The sequence below is a fragment of the Ciconia boyciana genome, chromosome 1 (assembly GCF_034638445.1).
Source record: "Ciconia boyciana chromosome 1, ASM3463844v1, whole genome shotgun sequence".
NCBI lineage: Eukaryota > Metazoa > Chordata > Aves > Ciconiiformes > Ciconiidae > Ciconia > Ciconia boyciana.
In genome coordinates, this window is record NC_132934.1 from 122,994,212 (window position 1) to 123,014,689 (window position 20,478).

Genomic DNA, 20,478 nt, shown 5'->3' on the forward strand with positions numbered 1-20,478 from the left:
GGAAACGAGCTGCCCAGCAGCCGCCTTAGGGCTGCTGCTTTGCAGGTTTCGAGTAGCCCGGCTGCCGCCACCGAAGCACACGGACAGGCGCGGCCCGCCGCCGCGGCTCCCCTAGTTGGTCCTGCTCCCGCTGCGGCTCCCCGGGTGCCATCCCGGCCAGGAGCCGCCAGCCCGGCGGCGCTGTCCTGCCGAGCACGGCTGAAGAAGCGAAGGCGGCGCTGGCTGCAGAGGCCGGCTGACGGCACGGTCTGTGCCAAGGCTTGCGGGCGGAGAAGGGGAGAGCGGTAACGCCGAACGGGCTTAGTCGCGGGGCCCGTCTCTCTAGCAGCCATGCCTCTCCTCCACCTCGTAACGCCGCAGGGGATACTCCCCTGCCTCATAACGCCGCCCTCTGCACTGCGCTCCCCGCGCCCCCCACGCGCGGCACCAGCAGCGGCTTCTTCCGCCCCATCAACGGCCCGGCCCTGGTCCCGCCCCCGGCGGGAAGCCGCCGCCGCCTCGAGCGCATGCGCGGGACCGCCGCGCTTCCGCCCCTGCGCTGCCGTTGTTCCGTGGCTACGCGTGCCAGCAGCGGCTCCACGCGCTCCTCGCGTAGGGCCGCCGCCGCCATGAAGTTCGCGTACCGGGTGAGTGCCCGGCGACAGCCGCTCGCGCCGGACGGCGGCCCCTGCCTTCCTCTCCCCTGCTCCTTTGACCGCCCCCTGTTTCTTTTTTCCCTTCCCCGCCTCCCCTCGCAGTTCTCCGGCCTGCTGGGCACCGTGTACCGCCGCGGGAACCTCAACTTCACCCGCGATGGCAGCGCCCTCATCAGCCCCGTCGGGAACAGGATCTCCGTCTTCGACCTGAAGAAGTAAGCGAGCCCCAGTCTCTGCCGCCTCCCTCCCACCTCAGACCCGCCGGCCTAGCACTCCCGCCAGCCCCTGCCTGGGCCGCCTGCCGGTGGGGGGGAAGGGGAAGGGCCCGGTACTGCCAGCACGTTTTTGGGGAGGGGAGTAAAGCTCGCAGCAGGGTGTGGAGCCCGACCCGAGGGCGGCGCGGGGGCAGCCATGTTCGCGTTGTCCATGGCGGGGGGAGAACGGTGCTCCCTGCGCCGCCGGCTCCCGCAGTCCTACGTGAAAAGACGAGCGGGGTGTGGGGGTGCAGCTGGCATGGGCTGGGGCTCTTAAGAATGATTTGCTTTCCCAAAACGTCCTGAAAAGTGTCTGGCTTAACGTTAAAAGGTAGAAACCTGCCTAGTAGCATAGCTCTCGAGGTGTTGCACGGTGCAGATTTTCTGTACAAAGGTCTGTGGGGGGAATAGCATAAGTAGCATGCAAAGATGTGTTTTAGAAACAAATAAAGAGGGGAAAAAATGGTTTGCATTTGATTGAGTCATATGGTTTCTTTGTGTGCATCTGTCTTGTACTGTCTCTTGTATATGGCAAAGCCTAGACTGTCATCTGCCTTTTGCTATAGGCCAGAGTTGTGATTGATGCTCATTATACCAGGATTCTGGTCAGGAGCCCATCTTTTCCATAGCTGATGGGATTGTGGCAGCTAAAGAGGGTCATGGGGGCTTTACGTCTAAGTGGCTTTAACATAGGTACCAAACCGTATTTCATTGATACCAAAAATGACTGTTATTTCTACATCCTCGTACTCAATCTACTGTTTTATCTTTTTCTTGCAGTAATAAGTGTGAGACATTCCCGTTGGCTACACGACTTAATATTGTGTGCGTGGGGCTCTCTCCAGATGGAAGTCTTGCCATACTAATTGATGAAGGTACTTTCATAAAGGAGGCATTTGTTTTATAAAAGGTTGAAATAAAAATACAGCCTGAAGAGGAAAGTCTGTATTGCTAGGTATTCAACCTTAACACAAATTAGAAGTGCTCTGCTTTGAAAATTATGTTAGAATTTCAGGGGAAGGTGTTTTTACTTACAGAACTTAAAAATAACTTATTTACAGAGTTTAGAAAGTGTCTTGTAATTTTGATTGTATTTTTCTTCTTAATAATATTAAGCACGCTGTCTTGAAAAGTTTCTGACGAGGTGCTGGTTTGTTGGGGTTTTTTTTTTCCCCCTCTTAAAGAGGAAAGAAACTAAGCTTGCTAGGGTTATGGTTTCTTTGGGAACCGGATTATTTCCATGATCCTTCTTTTTCTGCCCTTACAGAGGGAGCTGCCTTGCTTGTCAGTTTGATCGGTAAATGTGTGATACATCACTTTTATTTTCACAAGCCAGTTCACAGTGTCAGCTTTTCCCCTGATGGCAAGTAAGTAAAATGTGCATGCTTTAGGACAAAACAACAGAAATTACCCCATAAACTAGTTGTAATTAAGACCTTCTCATGAAGCTGGGGTTGATACCTATTGATTAACATAGGGGAGATTTTGAGCTGATCAGAGTAATTTTATTTGTAAAGTTCAGAGGGGAAGAAAAGAGGAAAAGCAAAGCCTTGGAAACAGATACTTGCTGGAAAGTTGCCTGTCACAGATGTTGTCTGTCTATGGTGGAACTCTTAGAAACATACAAGATTTGCTGTGAGTCTTAGCTGTTCTTATGTATCGTAGATAATGTGAAAGAGCCCACGGTGGGGACAGTCAGTGCTGCAGAGTTGCATGATGGCACTCGTGGCGGTGCAGTTTCACTGCTGACTTGGTTAGTCTAAGACAACTGTGCTACTGAAAGAGGCAGTTCTCTGAATCGAGTGCCTCTTTTGATGTCCCTTGACTGCATGGTCACTGAGCCAAAGTGTGGTGACATAAATGTTAGAGGTATCAGAAGGGTGAGAGGAAAAAGTGCGGAGTTCCCCTTTTGGTGGCATTCCTCAGTTGGATTGACTTAAAGTGATCATGAGTGAGTTTTTGCTTGAAAGTTGGAGTCACAGTTCTGTGTTAGGGAATTATACTGGCAACAGGACCAGATTAGAGGATATGTGTAACAGGGATGCAGGTGCTTTGTGTTTGTGAAAGTGGCCAATATATGGAGGTGAAGAGAGGTTGAAATAGAATATCCTGTCTTGAATGTTTGAACTTTTCCTTCCTTTGTGAGAATTAGAGAATAAATATTTTATTATTCAACTTAAGTGATTTTTACTGAGGCTTTCTGTCTTACAATGTGTAAGGTATACCTGCATTCATGAAGTTGGGGGATAATATCAATCTGCAAATAATTTTCTGGTTTTAATTCGAAAGCAATCCGTATTTATCACTTGAGTAATGCAGAAACCTTTTTAACATTGTATTGTTTTGTTGTATTGCAACATTGTCTGTACCAAACAATTGTTTGCTTTAACAGTTTTGTGTGCAATTATACTTTTTTCCCCTATATGACAGGAAATTTGTGATTACAAAAGACAATGTTGCTCTTATGTACCATGCTCCTGGGAGGAAACGAGAATTTAATGCGTTTGTTCTGGACAAAACCTATTATGGTCCATATGATGAAACAACTTGTATTGACTGGACTGATGATTCCAAGTAAGTTGTTAAACTAAAGCACTGTCTACCTGTTCATATTGTTAATATTTGTATGTGTGTTACAGTCCATTTCCTTTGCTCTAAAGTATTGTACTCGCTTTAACATTTTTTTTTGGCTCTTCTGTTTCTAATTCTATCTTAAATTTAAAAAGTATTGTAATTAGGCAGACTAGGAAATATAAAACATGCGTGTATTAGGGATCAGCAATGCATTTTTGCTTGAAAATGCCTAGTTATCGGTAAAAGGAACATATCTCTGGAAAGTGAGCATGGTTGACCTTTTGAACGTATTTAATCCCACCTACCTTTGCTATAGTTGCCAACCTCAGTTTACAACTCTGTTGTGTGTAAAATTACTTTTAAAGTGGTAACCGATGTCTTCCCATTCAGAATGTTCTCCCCCAGTGAAGAGTTTTGCAAGCCAGTGTTCTAATTCAAATTGCCTTTTCTTTTGTAGGTGTTTCGCAGTAGGGAGCAAGGACATGTCTACATGGGTGTTTGGAGCAGAACGATGGGCAAACTTGATCTACTACTCACTTGGAGGGCATAAGGATATAATAGTAGCCTGCTTTTTTGAAGAGAACAGTTTAGATGTATGTATAATCACACAACATTCTTGAATTTTAATACTTGAATATTAAAATTCTAGCTGAAGAATCTTATCTGTAGGTAAGGGTGCTGACTATTTTGGTAGACCATCTCAGAATTTAGAAAACGTGTAAGTAATATGTCTCTTGACTCCTTTGCTGTGATCAGGAGTTTACAATTCTGTGAACATTTGAAGAAGTAAACTTTAGGAGAGCAAGTTATTTAAAATTGCTCCCTCTGAAAGTTATAGTTGTAAATATGAAAAAAAAAAAAAATTAGCTGTAATGCCAGCTGGTAATCACATTGCCTTTGGTCTTTTCAAAATTTCCTGGAGAGCAGGTGAAGTAAATCACCAGTTTCTCAGGACAAGTGAATTTTCCAGATCAAAGTACCTCACATTCTAGAGGTCTAAGTAATATATTATCCTAATGCTAGAGTGCAGCCTTGCTGCCCCTTCTGAGATTCTATATTCATAACAAGACAGCAGAGTACAAAACATAGGTATTACACAGTAATGTACATTTGTGTGTTTGTATTCTAGCTGTACACAATTAGCCAGGATGCAGCTCTGTGTGTGTGGCAGTGTGATACAGAGCTTGATGGTTTGAAGCCCATGCCCCCTAAAGATTCAGCTAGGGAAAAGAATGCAGCAAAAAATGATGAAGAGTTTCTTGAAGAGCCAACGGGTGAAGAAATTCATGGAAAAGCCAATCCAAATGAACAAGAGACTAGAAATAAGGTTAAATATTCACGTGTTGCAAAGTAAGTGATTTTTCAGTCTTCCAAAGACAGAGTTGTTAGGGGGATTTACTATACTGGGCTTTTTTCACCCTTTATCACTCATTCAAAGCGGTATAAAACTGCCCAGGATTTAGTAATTTACTACAGATGCCATTTAAAATAGTTTCAGTAGAACATCTGTTTGTCATACCTTGACTATATGAAGGGTGATACCCTTCACCTTCAGAATAACAAGTCAGTGTAATTTTAATAATACAAGAAATACTGACTTACGGTGTATGTTTTCATGTTTGAAACTCAAAAAGCGTAAGGAGATCTTTAGTATAGTATCCTCTAAGTGAGCATAGAGGAGAAGAGATTGGCTGGCTTCAAGAGGTGACAGCAACGTTTGATAAAGATAGCTCATCAGCCTCTTTGGTAAACTACTTGGAGATGCCTTCCTGAAGAATCTCCCTGTCTGTCTGAAGGAGATGTGGATTACAAAGAATAGTCCAGTTTTAAGATAGTCACAGCATTTAGCTTTGCTTGAAGACGGATAACGTTCATAGGCAATCTCTTTTGTCAGTGAGTGAAGGAGAGACTGGATGCATGTAGAGGCCAATTAGGAACACTTGGCATCAGGCTTCTGTTCTCAGTCTTTCTGACTGTAACAGAAGCATAAAGAAAGTAGCCTGCCCCAACCTAGGTTGGAATTAGCCTCAGTGAACATCACTTCCAGACTGAAGGAATTTGGAGTAGGCAACTGTTGGCTAGTGTTCTGATGCTCTTTTATTTGGCCATCATGTGGTGCTTATCTGTTTAGTTCCAGTAAGAGAGATAGTTACAAAGAAACTGTGAAAACCTTCTTTACCGGGTGTATAATATTTATGACTATTGCTTCAATTCCTTCCTCTGTAAGAGGACTCACGTATAGAAGGATAACCAGTGAATTCATGAGTCACCCATATTGGCATTAGATGATCAAAAGGAAATGCACAGTGCAGTTCCTCTGAGGTTAACTTTTAGTCCCTTTCATTGCATGTGGTCAGGTGTCACTTCTGATAATCAGATTACTGTAGCAGCTGTAAACACTGAGGAAAAGAAAATTAGCTTTCACTAGCTATGTAAAGTACATATATTTAGCAATTCCTGAAACTACTGCTTTTTAGTTTTATTGTAGGATACCTTGATCAAAATATTTGACCTATATTGAAATGCAACTATAACAGTGTACTTTTCTTTTGCATTGTTTGCTTTTTTTCTTACTTCTTTGATGCCAGGTATTTTTTCAATAAAGAGGGAGACTTTAATAACCTGACATCTGCGGCTTATCACAAGAAAACACACCTTTTAGTCACTGGTTTTGCCTCTGGAATCTTTCACCTCCATGAGCTTCCAGATTTCAATCTAATCCACTCCTTGAGGTGAGGTATGGGGTGGTTGTTTTTTGCTTTGGTTTTGTTCGTGCGGTACGTTTTGGGGGTTTGTTTGTTTGTCTGAGAACACACCATGTTTAGTAGTGAAGGATGAATAATCAAAGCACAAATATGTTAAACATGAGTATGTCACGGATTCGGAGTGAGAGTGCACTTCACTCGTAAGAGAGAAGCAAAAAATATATTTTATTGATATAGAACAGTGAGTTAAGAAAGTTCAATGCGACAGTGGTTTAACAAGATTTGATGGTGAGGTACACTTGATTATTTACTGCATAGAGGACAGGGTCAGATAAAACTGTCAGGGAGACCCTCCCATTGAGTCACGAAGTTCAGAAAAGGACCCCCTTGCTTTCTAAACTCCTTCTCAGAGAGGAGTCTAGGTGCGGCTGGATCCAATCCTAGTCCCAGACTTGGTCAACGGTTTATGTCTAAAGGATTATATATGCTCAATCAATCCTTTATATCACTTAGCTAAGATTTCAAAGTTTAGCATGCTATTAGTCACTTACCTAGGATCTGTTGTGGCAAGGAGTCTCTCAACCTCAAGGAGTAATCTTGAGAGGTGTCCCTACTTAAGGGGAGATCCTGGCGTGCAACCCACTGCTGTGCAGGAGAGCTCAAAGGGCTCTTGGGCTGCTCACTATTTATGGGGGTAAGATGATTGACTCATAGTCATATTTGCATACAGACCACAGATTTTAGTTTCTTCGCTGTGGTTAGGTGGGCATATTGTACAATAGCCCTTGGCTCCCAAATCCACTTTGAGCCATCATGCAGCCATCCTGACCAGATGCAGCCATTATGACCATCACTGGTAGTTATCACCTGAACAGGGTTACAGGAGATTAAGGTCAGGGGTGGGGGAAGCACACTGTCACAGAGTATCTATTTAGTATTGTAATTTCTGGAAGGGCAGAATCATAGTTAGACTTAAAATACCATACAACTCCATTCCATAGCTTATTATGGAAAAGTGAGGTCTGAATGAGGAACTCCTGAGTGGTTAGTTGTTGGCTATAGATTTCTTCAATGCTTTGGACTTCATGTTGTCAGTTTCTTTGCAGAAAATAAAGACAGTATCTGAAAAAAAAGTTCTGCATATGTAAAATCATCTGTAAATTGTCACTAAGTTGAAAAATCATAATTCTTTTTCATTGCTGCATGATGCTAGCTAAAGAATGCGTAATTTCCCTGTACAAAAAAGTATTTTGTTGTTGTTGTTGAATGTGGGGAGTTTTATGCTGTGCTGGCAAGTATGTCTTTGGGATGTAGATACTCTGTCTTCATTCTGAATAAGGCAGTATTGTCTATTTGATGTTTTTGACTATAATAAAGGAAAGAACATGTATGCTGCTTTTGATGTTACAGTGATACAGAAATTCAGTAAAGTAATCAAAGAACTTGCTTGAACAGAGGAAATAAAACTTCAAATCTAGCGTTTATCTCCGAAGGCATAAAACCACATGTTTGTTTATTGGGTAATTCTCATATTTCAGTATTTCAGACCAAAGGATAGCTTCTATTTCTATCAACTGTACTGGTGACTGGATTGCATTTGGATGTTCAGGTTTGTAAATTTTTTTGGTCTGTATGTGTTTCGTGGCTTGCGTTTGCAGAGTCTCATCATTGTATTCATAATTCTGGTTAATTCTTCTCATGTGTTTATAGGTTTGGGTCAGCTCCTGGTGTGGGAATGGCAAAGCGAGTCCTATGTGCTGAAGCAGCAGGGACATTTCAACAGCATGGTTTCGTTAGCATATTCTCCAGATGGACAGTATATAGTAACTGGAGGGGAGGATGGGAAAGTAAGTGATGCAATATCACTGAAATATGAACTTAAGTCTTAATAACATAGTAAGAAGCTTGAATTTCCATTTTATGTAGAAAGCGCTGTTACTGTAACTGATACATATTTTTCTTAGTACAAAGTCATAATTTTTTGTCCTCACTTGAATGTTTGGATTTTTCTCTCTAGAGCATTTATATTTTTTGATTTGCTATTATTGGTATTCTCTGCAAATTGCATCACTTTTTTTTCTTTTGTTTTTAGCAGATGATTTTTTAATTCTTATAGTTGTAGTCACCATAAACACAAAAAGATTTAATTCATCGAATGTTAATTTATGTATGCTTGTGGTGGTTCCATGATACTTTGGGATTAATGAATGTCAGCAAATCCATGCCCTTTTAATAAGTGGTTTTGATACAAAATTAATTTCAAATTATTTATAAAAGTGCAGTTCCTAAACAGACTTTTCTGAAATGTACTGTTGCAGAAGCTTGCTATTTAAAAGAAAAATGAGCTTCTCATGGTTGACTTGTATTGAAATGGTAGGCTAGGTGTACATGTACTTTTACAAATTTTTTAAAAGATGTTTTGTGGAGTAATCCCATAATCTCTTGGCACGTAAATGGGACAAAGATAGTGTTGTGGTTTAGCCCCAGTCAGCAATTAAGTACCACACAGCTGCTCACTCATCCTCCCCCCCGGTGGGAGGGGGGAGAGAATCTGAAGAGCAAAAGTAAGAAAACTTGTGCGTTGAGATAAGAACAGTTTAATAATTGGAACAAAAAAAAGTAATAATAATAAATTGTAATGAGAAGGAAAACAACAAGAGAGCGAGAGAGGAACAAAACCCAGGAAAAACCCAAGTGATACAACCGCTCACCACCCACTGACCGACGCCCAGTCAGTCCCCAGGCAGCAATCGCTGCCCCCCGGCCAACACCCCACAGTTAATATACTGAGCATGACGCCATATGGTATGGAATAGTCCTTTGGCCAGCTTGGGTCAGCTGTCCTGCCTGTGTCCCCTCCTAGTTTCTTAGGCGCCCGGCAGAGCATGGGAAGCTGAAAAGTCCTTGGCTAGTGTAAACATTACTTAGCAACAACTAAAGCATCAGTGTGTTATCAATATTATTCTCATACTACATCCAAAACACAGCAGTATACCAGCTACTAGGAAGAAAATTAACTATCCCAGCTGAAACCAGGACAGATAGTATCTTGTTTCCTATGAGAACTCCTGAACATCAGAAAAAAGACCTGCCACTTCATGGTTTCTGCCATTCATATTTAAATTGGACAAACCCCAGGTGTCTCAAACTGCAGATAGCTAAACACATAACATTATTGTTTGGAAAAAAACAGTGAAATAACATCTCAATTGTAACTTCTGGAATGGCTTCACAGTTGGTTTTGAATTTGACACTTGTGTTATCAGTGGACAGTCCAAAGCTTGGGAGCCTGACATGCTCACCAAGTGCTATAGCTTTCCTTGAAAATTAGCTTTGTTTTAAATTTTTTTTGTGTCTGTCTCCACTTAGATTTTCATGTAGTATATGTATGTCTAGGGGTTTAAAGATAAGCTGTGGCCCTGTTTGTCTCACTTGCACAGAATTCCTTACTAATGGTACTGAAAGTCCTTTATGCTATTGCAGAGTTTTAGGACTAACTTTTCTTTACTCTTCTGCTCCCTTACCCTTACTTTTTCTCTGAACTGATGATGGAGATGCTAAGAAGGCTTTTCTTGTCTCTCTTGCAGGTGAAAGTGTGGAACACTTCAAGCAGCTTTTGTTTTGTCACTTTTACAGAACATACCAGTGGTGTAACTGCTGTAACTTTTACTTCCAATGGTTATGTCATTTTGAGTGCTTCCCTAGATGGAACAGTGCGTGCCTTTGATCTACACAGGTAACTCTTTATAAAGCTTTGTCTCATTTAGTCTTCAGCTTTCACCCCCCCAAAACACAGCAAACTGCTGATTGCGTCTTTCAAGTTGAAGTTGCACAAGTGTGAGTACTGCTTTATTGATTTTTGGTTCAGCCTTTGATTCAAATTTAGATAGTAATTAGGAATCCTGTCACTTCGTCCAGTTTCTGTGAAGAAAATTCTGCGAGAACTTTTCTCAGAGAAGCTGGAAATCCAGTAAGATCATTGTCTGGCTCTACTCCTCAAATGGGGAGAAGGCACCTGTCTAACAGAATGTTTGCCATAGTTTTAGTGGTTGAGCCATTGTAATATGACTGTGTACAGAACTGGATGTGTAAACAAGCCCATGTTTTCTAAAGAATGGACATATGCTATGTAATAGAAGAAAGCTCTTCTGTTTGAGTATTTTTGGCTGTTATTTCTGCAGAGTTGTTAATACCTTTTTTGAATCTTGGAATCATGCTGAGGCATTGCATCTAATTTTATACAAAGAATATTTTTTTCTGTAGATAGCTTAAAAGACTTTACAAGTAAAATGAAATCCTTTTTTAAATACATTTGTAAAACACTTGTTTAAATCTACCTAAAATGTTCTCGTAATTTATTTTCACGTTTACAACAGATACCGCAATTTCCGTACCTTTACATCTCCACGACCGAGTCAGTTCTCTTGTTTAGCTGTGGACTCCAGTGGCGAGATTGTGTCAGCTGGTTCCCAGGATTCCTTTGAAATATTCATCTGGTCAATGCAGAGTGGGAGGCTGCTAGATGTAAGGACCTATGATGTTGGAGAGCTTGAATTTAACACATAATACAGATCGTGATGATACTGAGTAACTTTGGGATTAGTCAGAGGGTTTTAATACAACATGAAGTGTTTTGTTATAATCAAGAACTGAAGCTACACTATGTTACTCTCAGCAATTTTTGATTTATTGCATGGAGGCTATCCTGGATTTGCATGAGGAATAATGAGTTCTCTCTAGCTGATGAGGTAACACCAGTATTGCTGAGCTAGCACATGGCATGAGTCTCTTTCCTCCAGTAGTTGTTCAGAGATGTTCTCTTCTACATATTTTCTGCAGGTAATGAAGAAATTGTAGGTGCTGTCCTAAGATCAGTACAGATTTCATGGACAGTTTTGCTGGAGCAGAGCAGGGGCACGATCTCTTGTGTAGAAGGTTTATATTGTGTAGGGTGGTATTAAGTTAAATCCCCACTGTCTTGCTGCTAGTTTGAAATGCATTCTCTTGAGAGTAGATGTAATAAAGGAGGGACACTACTTCTGAGAAAATTCAGCTCATTTGCTATTTTCAATTCTTAAGCATTATGTACATCTTCTACAAGCAGATGAACTCAGCAATTCATGTATTTAATTTGGCATAGCCATTAAATACAGATCACTGATAGTAAATAACTCAGCATATACTTGAGTGGATCTCCAGAGTTTTTTGAGTATAGTTTCTTTCCTTGATTTCTTTTGAGAGGAGTAGGAGCTCCATGCCATAAAAGTGTGTATTATTCTTATTCACAGTTTTTATTAGTGTTTTTTCTTAAATGTTTTTGGCTGTAGGACATACTGAATTCTCAGAGCAATGACTTGCTTTTTCACAGTTGGTCTGATTGTTCTGATGGGGGGGAGGGGAGGAGCGAGCGCACTGTATTCCTAAATCTCCTAAAAGACCAAATTCCTTGGTCTCTAAAGAGAGTATATGTGTGCATAAGAGTGGCTAGCACTTCCATGAATTTTTTTAAAACTTCTGAAAATAAAAAGTGTAGACTCACTGATATGTATCATGCTACATGTCCAAAAGTGACCTCAAGCATGTGTGGACAAGTTAGGCATAGTTTCATTGTTATATTTAGAGTTTACTGAATGCAGACTACATGTATTTCAGCTTCTTTCACCTAATTCCATTTTATCTTTTCTTTTTTTATTAGGTCTTATCAGGTCATGAGGGCCCCATCAGCAGTTTGTCCTTTAACCCAATGAAGTGTGTTCTAGCTAGTGCCTCTTGGGATAAAACTGTCAAGTTATGGGATATGTTAGACAGCTGGAGAACAAAGGAGACGCTAATATTGAACTCAGATGGTAACCTTTTTTTCATCTTATGTCATATAAAAATACTATAAAAAATATTTCAAGAATGAACAACAGAACATGTCAAATACAGACTGACTCATTCTTGGTAATGAAAACCAAAAGTTGAGAGAGTTCTCTATAGTACTTGGTTAACAGTGCAAGAAATCTTTTTTATTTAATACTAGTCTAGCTTTATAATTAGCTAAACATTTGTATGTTGTCTAGAGAAAAAGTACAGTCATACTTGTTACTCTTAAGCTTTTTCTAGTGGTTGAGATAAGATCCTGGAAAAATACAGGGTATTTTCTTAGGAAAAGATCTGACTGCATTTTTAACTGTTAATTACATTCTTTGCAGTTCTTGTTGTTGCTTTCCGTCCTGATGGCAAGGAACTTGCAGTTGCTGCTTTGAATGGACAGATAACATTTTGGGATCATGAAAATGCAGTGCAGACTGGCTCAATTGAGGGAAGGCATGATCTTCAGATGGGAAGGAAGGAGCTTGATAAAATTACTGCCAAAAAAGCAGCGAAGGGAAAGTAAGTAAATGAGATCGTAGTGAAAAGAGGGTGCCACACTGGCTTTTGCTTTTGAATTGTTTCTTTCCATTTGGTTTTTACGTGAAGATTTCAGAGCGCATCTGCTATTCACGTATTTTGGTTCTGATGCTGGATTTTAAAAGACTGCCTGACGTGACATCTGGATGGATCCTTTTTGTCTTTTGCTGTGTTCACCCACTGATCAGCATTATTCTGAGTATGTTTCATCAGTTATAAACGTGGGTTGCCAGCATAATATTGAGCTTCTTGTGACAAGTTGTTTATTGGCCAAATGTGATAGGTTTTTAAGTGGATATCTTGTTACGTAGGTCCTAGTGTGTAACTATTGGTGTGGAGAAACTGTTAAACTTTAAAAAAAACATGTAAATACGCTGTGGGTTTTATTACACATTACTACATGTGAAGTAATGTTTAAGGCAACTTGAATTTGCATGCTGTCAAAAAGCATAATATAGAAGTCGTGTTTCATTCTTCTCTTTTTTTTTTTTCCTCTGAGCCCCTCTTTTTTTCTGTATTGCTCCCCCTCAAAACAAAATGAAAAAAGGAAACGATGGCTTTTTGAAAAAAAAAGTATTTTTTTTGGTGATGAGCTCTCAACCGTCTCTTTAAAACATGCCATGACATTGGTTTTTCTCTAGCTCTTCTGACCATCCTTAGTTTTGTGTAGGGTGTAGTTGAGAGCTAATTCATTGAGTTGTGACTTAGAATCAGAAGTATGGAAGTACTTCAAAAAGCTGTTGAAGTTCTGAATTGTTTGTGATTCATAGTAAAGCACCAAGTACTTGTTTGTGGTAAATGGTTTTGTGTGTTAAGTACATACTGTGTGAAAGAAGATCTCTACTTTTTCCATGGAATGGTCTGTGTCTTCACACTGTACTCATGGCTTTTAGCTCAGATGTGGCAGTGAAATTAACTACTTTCTCTTTTTTTTACTAGATCTTTTACTACTCTGTGTTACTCAGCAGATGGTCAGTCTATTTTGGCAGGTGGATTGTCAAAATTTGTCTGTATATATAATGTCAAGGAACAGATTCTTATGAAAAAATTTGAAATCTCATGCAACTTTTCTTTAGATGCAATGGAGGTACGTGACCACAGGAGTCAGGTTTTTTCATTTCCCCTCCCTGCCCCCAAGACTTTGGTTTTGGTGTAACATCTCATTTAAGTGGGATTCATGAATGTTTTGTTAAGCATGGGTTCATTTTCTTGGTTTTGTGCAGGAAAGTGGCAAGGAAATATTTCTCAGAAAACAAAATTAATTCCTGACATTCAGCTAATTAAAGTCTTGCCAGATTGCAGTGTGTTTGTACTGAATGAGCAAACTTTTACATATAGTTAAGTCAGTTGGCAGGTAACTTAAATTTGAAGAGAAAATATGAAAATCTAACTGATCAATATTTGGTACTAAGCTAACTTTGCCTGAGTGTCAGTTGCTTGTGTTCGTAAAGAAATTAAGGATTTTATTGTGGACACAGAAGAACATCACTGACCTTTACAAACTCAGTTTCTGAATATTGCCAAATGCAAAATTGAATTCCTTTAAAGCGAACAATGAAAAGCATCAGAAGGAAAAAATTCCAGTAACCCTTCTTAACATCCTCTTACCTGGAAGAATGATGATTGTTCCAGTGTTCATGACAGGCTGTACCAGACTGGGGTTCCAAATATGTTTCTTTGACAACAGTGGTTTGTGAAGCAGCCTTCATTTGTCTGCTGCCCTCTATTGTGCTAGCGTAGCTCAACATGTGGCTTAAAAGGATACCAGAAGTGAGCCAGCTGGAAAAGAATCCTGGAGGGGGTGGGTGTTTAAAAATGGAGGGTGGGGAGGTCCCTAAAACATCATTTGCATAGCTGTCTGGCTGCACAGCCCTTACATTAGCACAGTACAGTTATGGAACCTGAAGGGGAGGAAGAGTAGGGCTGCATCTGAGGAAATGGTGTATCTCTTAAGTAGAACAACAATACGATAATGTGAAACTGCAGTCTAAACTGAGTTGTGGTGTGCTGAGGCCTTAAGACTGAAGCAGCCTGCTTCTCATCTGCGGTCAGACACTGTTGCCCACTATTGTGAAATTGTCAGTTTTCTCCATGATTTTGGAGAAACTTTTGGAAGAAAATGCAAATAAATAATCACTAGATAACTCCTGAATGTTATGGAGAATTTTCAATTAATACAGATGTTTGAGAGGAGATTCAGTGCAGTGAATGGAACTTACGTGTTTTTCTAGGAGTACTTAGATCGGAGAAAAATGACGGAATTTGGCAGCATGGCTCTGATTGATGAAGGGACTGGAGATGAAGATGGTGTTGCCATTCCTCTTCCTGGAGTAAAAAGAGGTATGGCTTTTGGCTTTGCTGTCTTGTTACTAGTTTTATGTGGATCAAAACCTTTGATGTAGAGTCGATACCAGATAAGAAGGGTTTGAATTGTTCAGCTCAGTTTTAAAGTTGGCATTACCTGAATGTTCTGTAGCTGCAGGGATCTGTTACACAAGTGTTCAGCTGTTGTATGGATGAGATCTTTTGCATAGTAGAAGCAACAGGAAACAGGAGGTACTGTGGTCTCCTGGGTATGGAACCCAGCAGTCCTGATTTCATTTTCAAAGAGCAAAATTCAGTCCCACTGTTAATTTTAGCTGTAAGATCTCTTGGATGTGGACCATCCCTTACTTACCCTGTCTTCAAATCTGCCAGGTTTTGGCACGTTCTGCATTATTTTTCAGCGTAATGGTAACAGCATAGTTAGAGTTGATAGCTAGACTGTGAACTTTTGGTAAATCACTTCTAAACTTCTCTTTTAGGTGACATGAGTTATCGACACTTTAAACCAGAAATAAGAGTGACTTGCCTGCGATTCTCTCCTACAGGTAAGTATTGACAATTAGTTTAGGATTTTTTTGTTTCATATAAAACAAGCAAAAGGCTGGAGCATTGGAGGAGTAATAATGAAGTACAAATGCCTTGGAGATGGTCTGTCCAGACGTTATACAATGCTGCTAGTTTTCTAGTCTAGTTTCCCATGCAGTGGATAATTAGGAAACTTAAGTGTACATCACTGTCAGCTGGTATTTTTTACAAGCATTGTCATTGCTGACAGGTCCATCAATGATGCATGGTTTTCAATCTTACCCACTTCCTGTAAGCAATGAAGAGTCATCTGTTTATCATTACTCTTCTGTTTCCATCCTAGAAAACCCAGCTTTGTTCTTAAATATTGTTACTTCTCTTCTAGGACGAAGCTGGGCAGCCACCACCACAGAGGGTCTACTTATCTATTCACTGGACTCTGGGCTAATTTTTGATCCTTTTGAGCTGGATATTGATGTCACACCCAGCAATATACACAAAACACTGCATCAGAAGGAATACACTGTGGCTATCATCATGGCCTTCAAGTTGAATGAAAAGAAATTAATTCAGGAGGTCATGGAGGCTGTACCTAGCAATGAAGGCAAGTGGATCTTCCATGAAATTTGACTGAGCTAGCTGTTAGCAGAGATGTGTAAGCCAAATAAGTTGAAATGTAGAGGGCAGAGTTTAGCTTAGGGCGGGGGCAGAGTTACAACATTGATATTTAAGGACTGTCTACTGTAGCGTAAGACTAAAGAGGAATGGATGGTCTTTTGTAAAAAAAGTAGACTCTTTGGTGTTAACTTAAGTTTTAATTTTACTGCATGCTCATCTAGTGACTTTTGAACATGGAATTTGATCCGGTCTGGATATGCAGGTAAAGTTTTTGGGTGTCAGTTCTCAGAAGCAGCTGATGTTGGAGGGGCACAGCAAGTTTAACGTGAGTTAATGGTGTGCCTGTGTGGTGAAGGCAGTCAACCGGATACTGGGCTGTACTACCAAGGATGTAGTCAGCAGTTTGAGGAATTAGTCGTCTTTATCGAGCACTTGTGAGACTACATCAGGAGTACTGCGCCTAGTTTTGGGCTTGCCAGTACAAGACAGATGTTGATACTCTGGAGCATCTGGTGGAGGGCTTGGAAAATGATTGGGGGGCCAGAGTGCATGACAGCTTAGGAGAGGCTTAAGAGAGCTGGGTTTGTTCAGTCTTTAGAAGAGAAGGGGAACATTTTTACTGTCTTCAAGTGCCTAATGGGATCTTAGAAAAAAGGCAGAACCAGACTTGGGGTTGCACAATAATATGACAAGAGGCAACAGATCTCTTGGAGCATGGGAAATTCCAACTAGATATTAAAAACAATAATGTGTTGGGGGTAGTCAAATACTGCAGCAGGTTGACAAAGGAGGGAGTGGAGTCTCCATCCTTGGAGGTGTTCAGCACTCAGCTGGATAAAGGTCTGCCAGCTGCTCTAAATTAGTCTTGCTTTGGACTGCCAAAATTTGGAGCAACTCTGCAACTGTCAGCCGTTTGAAGTTCTGATGATTTTTGTTCCTTCCGTGATAGTGTTTGTGAAATTCGTCCCTCTAAACAAATGTAAATATGGTCCTTAGAGGGCTGTGTTCACACACACCAAACAGATTATTGGTTAAGTGGCAAGCTCTTTCTAATGAGACAGATGCTTTCACAATTGTGTCAGAAACAAAAGAAATAGGTAAGATGTCACTCAGCTTTGTAGGACATTTACTGAAGTCATTCTTTAGCACAGGTTTCATCATTCTGATAACTAATGTGCACATTCATTAGCTATATATGGTGGACACAACCTTAAAAATAAACTTTCAGTAGTGTATTTTACTTAACTTCATAACTTCATTAACAGTTCCGTCATAGTAACTCTAATGTATGTTTTCTTACCTCAGTGTCGTTGCTCCAGTAAAAAGTATTTATTTCCTTCCAGTGTTTCATGTGTAACAAATAAAAATTCCTTTTATCTAGTCAAAACATGCTCAAGTCTGAAATCAGCTGTGTTTCAAGCCAACTGCTTTGTAGGACTTTCTTACCTTATTCCCTAGGTAGCAAGCCTGATAATTATGCATGTCAGGGTAAATCACCTTTTGCACCTGCGTTGGTTGGCATAATGGTGTTTGCCTCTGTCTGGCAAAACTTAGTTCTCTTTTACTGAAGTTAACCAAAACTGCATGTACACAGGCAACACTGGGTAAGTAGGTCGGCGCCAAAACCTAAGAAGCAGAGGATGAGGCACGGAAATTTCAGGCGTTGTAATCCACTGTTAACAGAATGAATGTGTGCCTGTTTCTTTAAAGGCAGAAAACCTCTCTTTACTGTTGAATGTTACATAGGCCAGTTGGGGTGGCTGCAGAGAATAGGAGTTGGTTATTTTTGAGAGAAGCTTATATAGAATGAGGTCATCATAGTTACATGTGAGATTATTGTGAATCCTTATAAATCATGCTTCTTTGTGCTGTGCAATTGCTAACAGCATTCGGACGCTTCCTCCTTGAGCAGGTGACTTTGCTATCTTTTCAAGTATCCTTTATTGCCTCTGATTACGCCTTACTAGTTCCACTGAATACAGAAATTTGTATGAAGTCAGAAGCAACAAGACTTCAATAAAGTCTAGTTACACCAAAAGAAGAGGAAAGGGTGGAAGTAAAAGTTCTGAAGGAGAGATTGTGGGGAGAGTATTCTGGTAGGAGGAAGAACTTGGGGAGGGGGGCAGTTAAGTTCTTGCTTTTAAATACAGTAGTGATTGGAAGGCTCAAAGAGGAAAGACTTGCCTCCTGAGAGGCTGTGGTACTGTACCCTGAAATACAATATTAAATATCAAATAGTTGCCAAGACGGTGCTTTCTTCTCCTTCTCTATATGTTTTCCTATGTCTCTTTCATGTTATTCCAAATAATAATTCAGCTGTGATGTCTATGGGCTTTTTTTTCTTTTTGCACAGTTGATGTTGTCTGCTCATCACTCCCAGATCTGTATGTGGAGAAAGTATTGGAGTTCCTGGCCTCTGCATTTGAGATATCTTGCCATTTAGAGTTCTATCTTATTTGGGCTCATAAGTTGCTCATGCTGCATGGACAGAAACTGAAAACAAGGTGAGATCTTGTGGAATGTAAAAAGCTGACAAGCATTTTTTAAAATACCTGTCAGTTTGAAGTTTTTAGTTAACAGTTACTGACATTCTAGATAGATGCATATAAAACAATTAAAACTACTTTTGATTTACATTTATTACATGTACTTTCAATAAATATTATTTAAATATTTACATTTATTTATAAAATTTACATTTTAATACAACTTCCTTACTAACAAGTGTATATGATAGAATTGGAATGCATAATAGGATTTGTGAGGATAAATTGCAAAAACATTTTTTAAATATTACAGGTAAAACTGCATAGCTTGCTTACCCTATAAATGCATAAAGATTTCAAGAGTGATAAGATTTTGGCAATTATGTTTTTAAACAATTATGTATATTAAATATAACTGAAAGATAATGTGCAGGTACTGACTGCATTTTGTAGACTTAGCTTGTGATTACAGCATGCACTTCTAGCTTGTTAGTATTCTGTTTTCCTACATAGTTCTTTACAACTACACGTGCCTGCCACATGAATTGTATTCAGCCATCCGTAGTATTGAGTTTATAGACTTTCAGGACAAAAATAGGCAAATTTACAAATCTAAACTAGGGTAAGTGAGAGGTAATCTGAGAGGGAGTCCCGCAGGTTAAAGAAACAGTGCATTGTGTAGCTCTTTCCTTGCTTCAACATGGGTATTAATGTTTTAGTTACTGAAATGACTGAAACAAATTTTCTCCTTTTGTTGCTGATTAAGTAGAAGAGGACAATTTAAAACAAACTCTTCCTTGTTCAGAAAGTATTGTAGTAGCTGGAAGGAACTATCATCGTTACAGCAAGCACAATTAGTTCTTCAAGCTGCAGTTTGACATTAGGAAAAAAAAAAGATTTCTGGCAATAATATTACTTGTATTGAGTACAATCATTGAGGGCAGAGTCAAAAGCAAAAAGTTTTTGTTTATTTAGTATTATCTTAAAATGTTCATGTTTAAAAGTCAATATGTATGCTTGTTAAAATTTTGAGAATATAGAAAAGTTCTAGATTTCCATATGTAAACATAAATTGCACTGCAAGTTGCATCTTTTCTCTGTTCAAGGTCAGTGAAGCTGCTCCCTGTGATTCAGTTCCTTCAGAAAAGCATCCAACGTCATTTTGAAGATGTTTCCAAACTGTATGTATTATTACATTTAGAAGTTTAAATCAAAACCCTGCACAAAAGTGGGGAGTAATTTGGGGGATGGTAGCATGGTATTAGAACTTTCGAGATGGTCGTCTTTTAGAGTTGTTTTTATTTTAGGAGAAAAATGGACTTTTGTTTCTAACATGTTGCTATTTATTTTTACAGCTGTGAATGGAATATCTACAATATTAAATATGCATTGGCCATTTCACAACAGCGGGGCATGAAACGTCTCGCAGAAGAAACATCAGTAGATGAAGATGAGTTGGATTCTGACAGTGATTATCTTATGCAAGAAGTTCATAAAGACAATCTTAGTTCCTAGTTACTCTTCGTGGGAGGGAGAAAACCTAAGACAAAGTAATTTTATGCAGTGGTATTCACTGAGAATGAGTGGCCCTCATAGTGGCATATTTTAACTCTGTTTAACAGTGTGAATGGAGTTACATGTGAGTTACAGAAGTGAGTGAAATGTAGGATAGACAAAGTGCCATCCATGGTGTATTTGGTGTACCCTGTGGCCATAACAGCTTGACAGCATTGATGTATTGATTCCTTGATTTCTTTTTTTACTGTTCCTGATTTCAAGCAAGACAAAAATGTATTCTTGTATCAGTGAAGTTAGAAATACAACTGGAAGAAGTGCGTTCTTTATTAAAAATGCATTGTACATAGACTAAGTATTGTGAGTTATTTGTAATGCAGTCTTGTCATACTTTGTCACGGACTTTTTTAAATGCTTTTTTTAAGTCCTTCTTAATTGGAGGTCTACA

General features: G+C 39.8%; 1 protein-coding gene across 1 annotated transcript; it reads left to right on the top strand.

The window, feature by feature from the left end:
• The first annotated feature begins 528 nt into the window (after window positions 1–528).
• PWP2 (PWP2 small subunit processome component) lies at window positions 529–20,381 on the top strand. The gene is made up of 21 exons (XM_072847609.1): window positions 529–626; window positions 738–850; window positions 1,670–1,764; window positions 2,157–2,256; window positions 3,320–3,463; window positions 3,921–4,056; window positions 4,593–4,813; window positions 6,052–6,195; window positions 7,707–7,777; window positions 7,879–8,015; window positions 9,756–9,904; window positions 10,545–10,692; window positions 11,864–12,014; window positions 12,363–12,543; window positions 13,501–13,648; window positions 14,793–14,901; window positions 15,366–15,431; window positions 15,797–16,015; window positions 18,383–18,533; window positions 19,622–19,696; window positions 19,871–20,381. The coding sequence occupies exons 1-21, from the start codon at window positions 609–611 to the stop codon at window positions 20,028–20,030; spliced, it is 2,736 nt and encodes a 911-aa protein (XP_072703710.1). The 5' UTR covers window positions 529–608; the 3' UTR covers window positions 20,031–20,381.
• The last annotated feature ends 97 nt before the right edge of the window (window positions 20,382–20,478 follow it).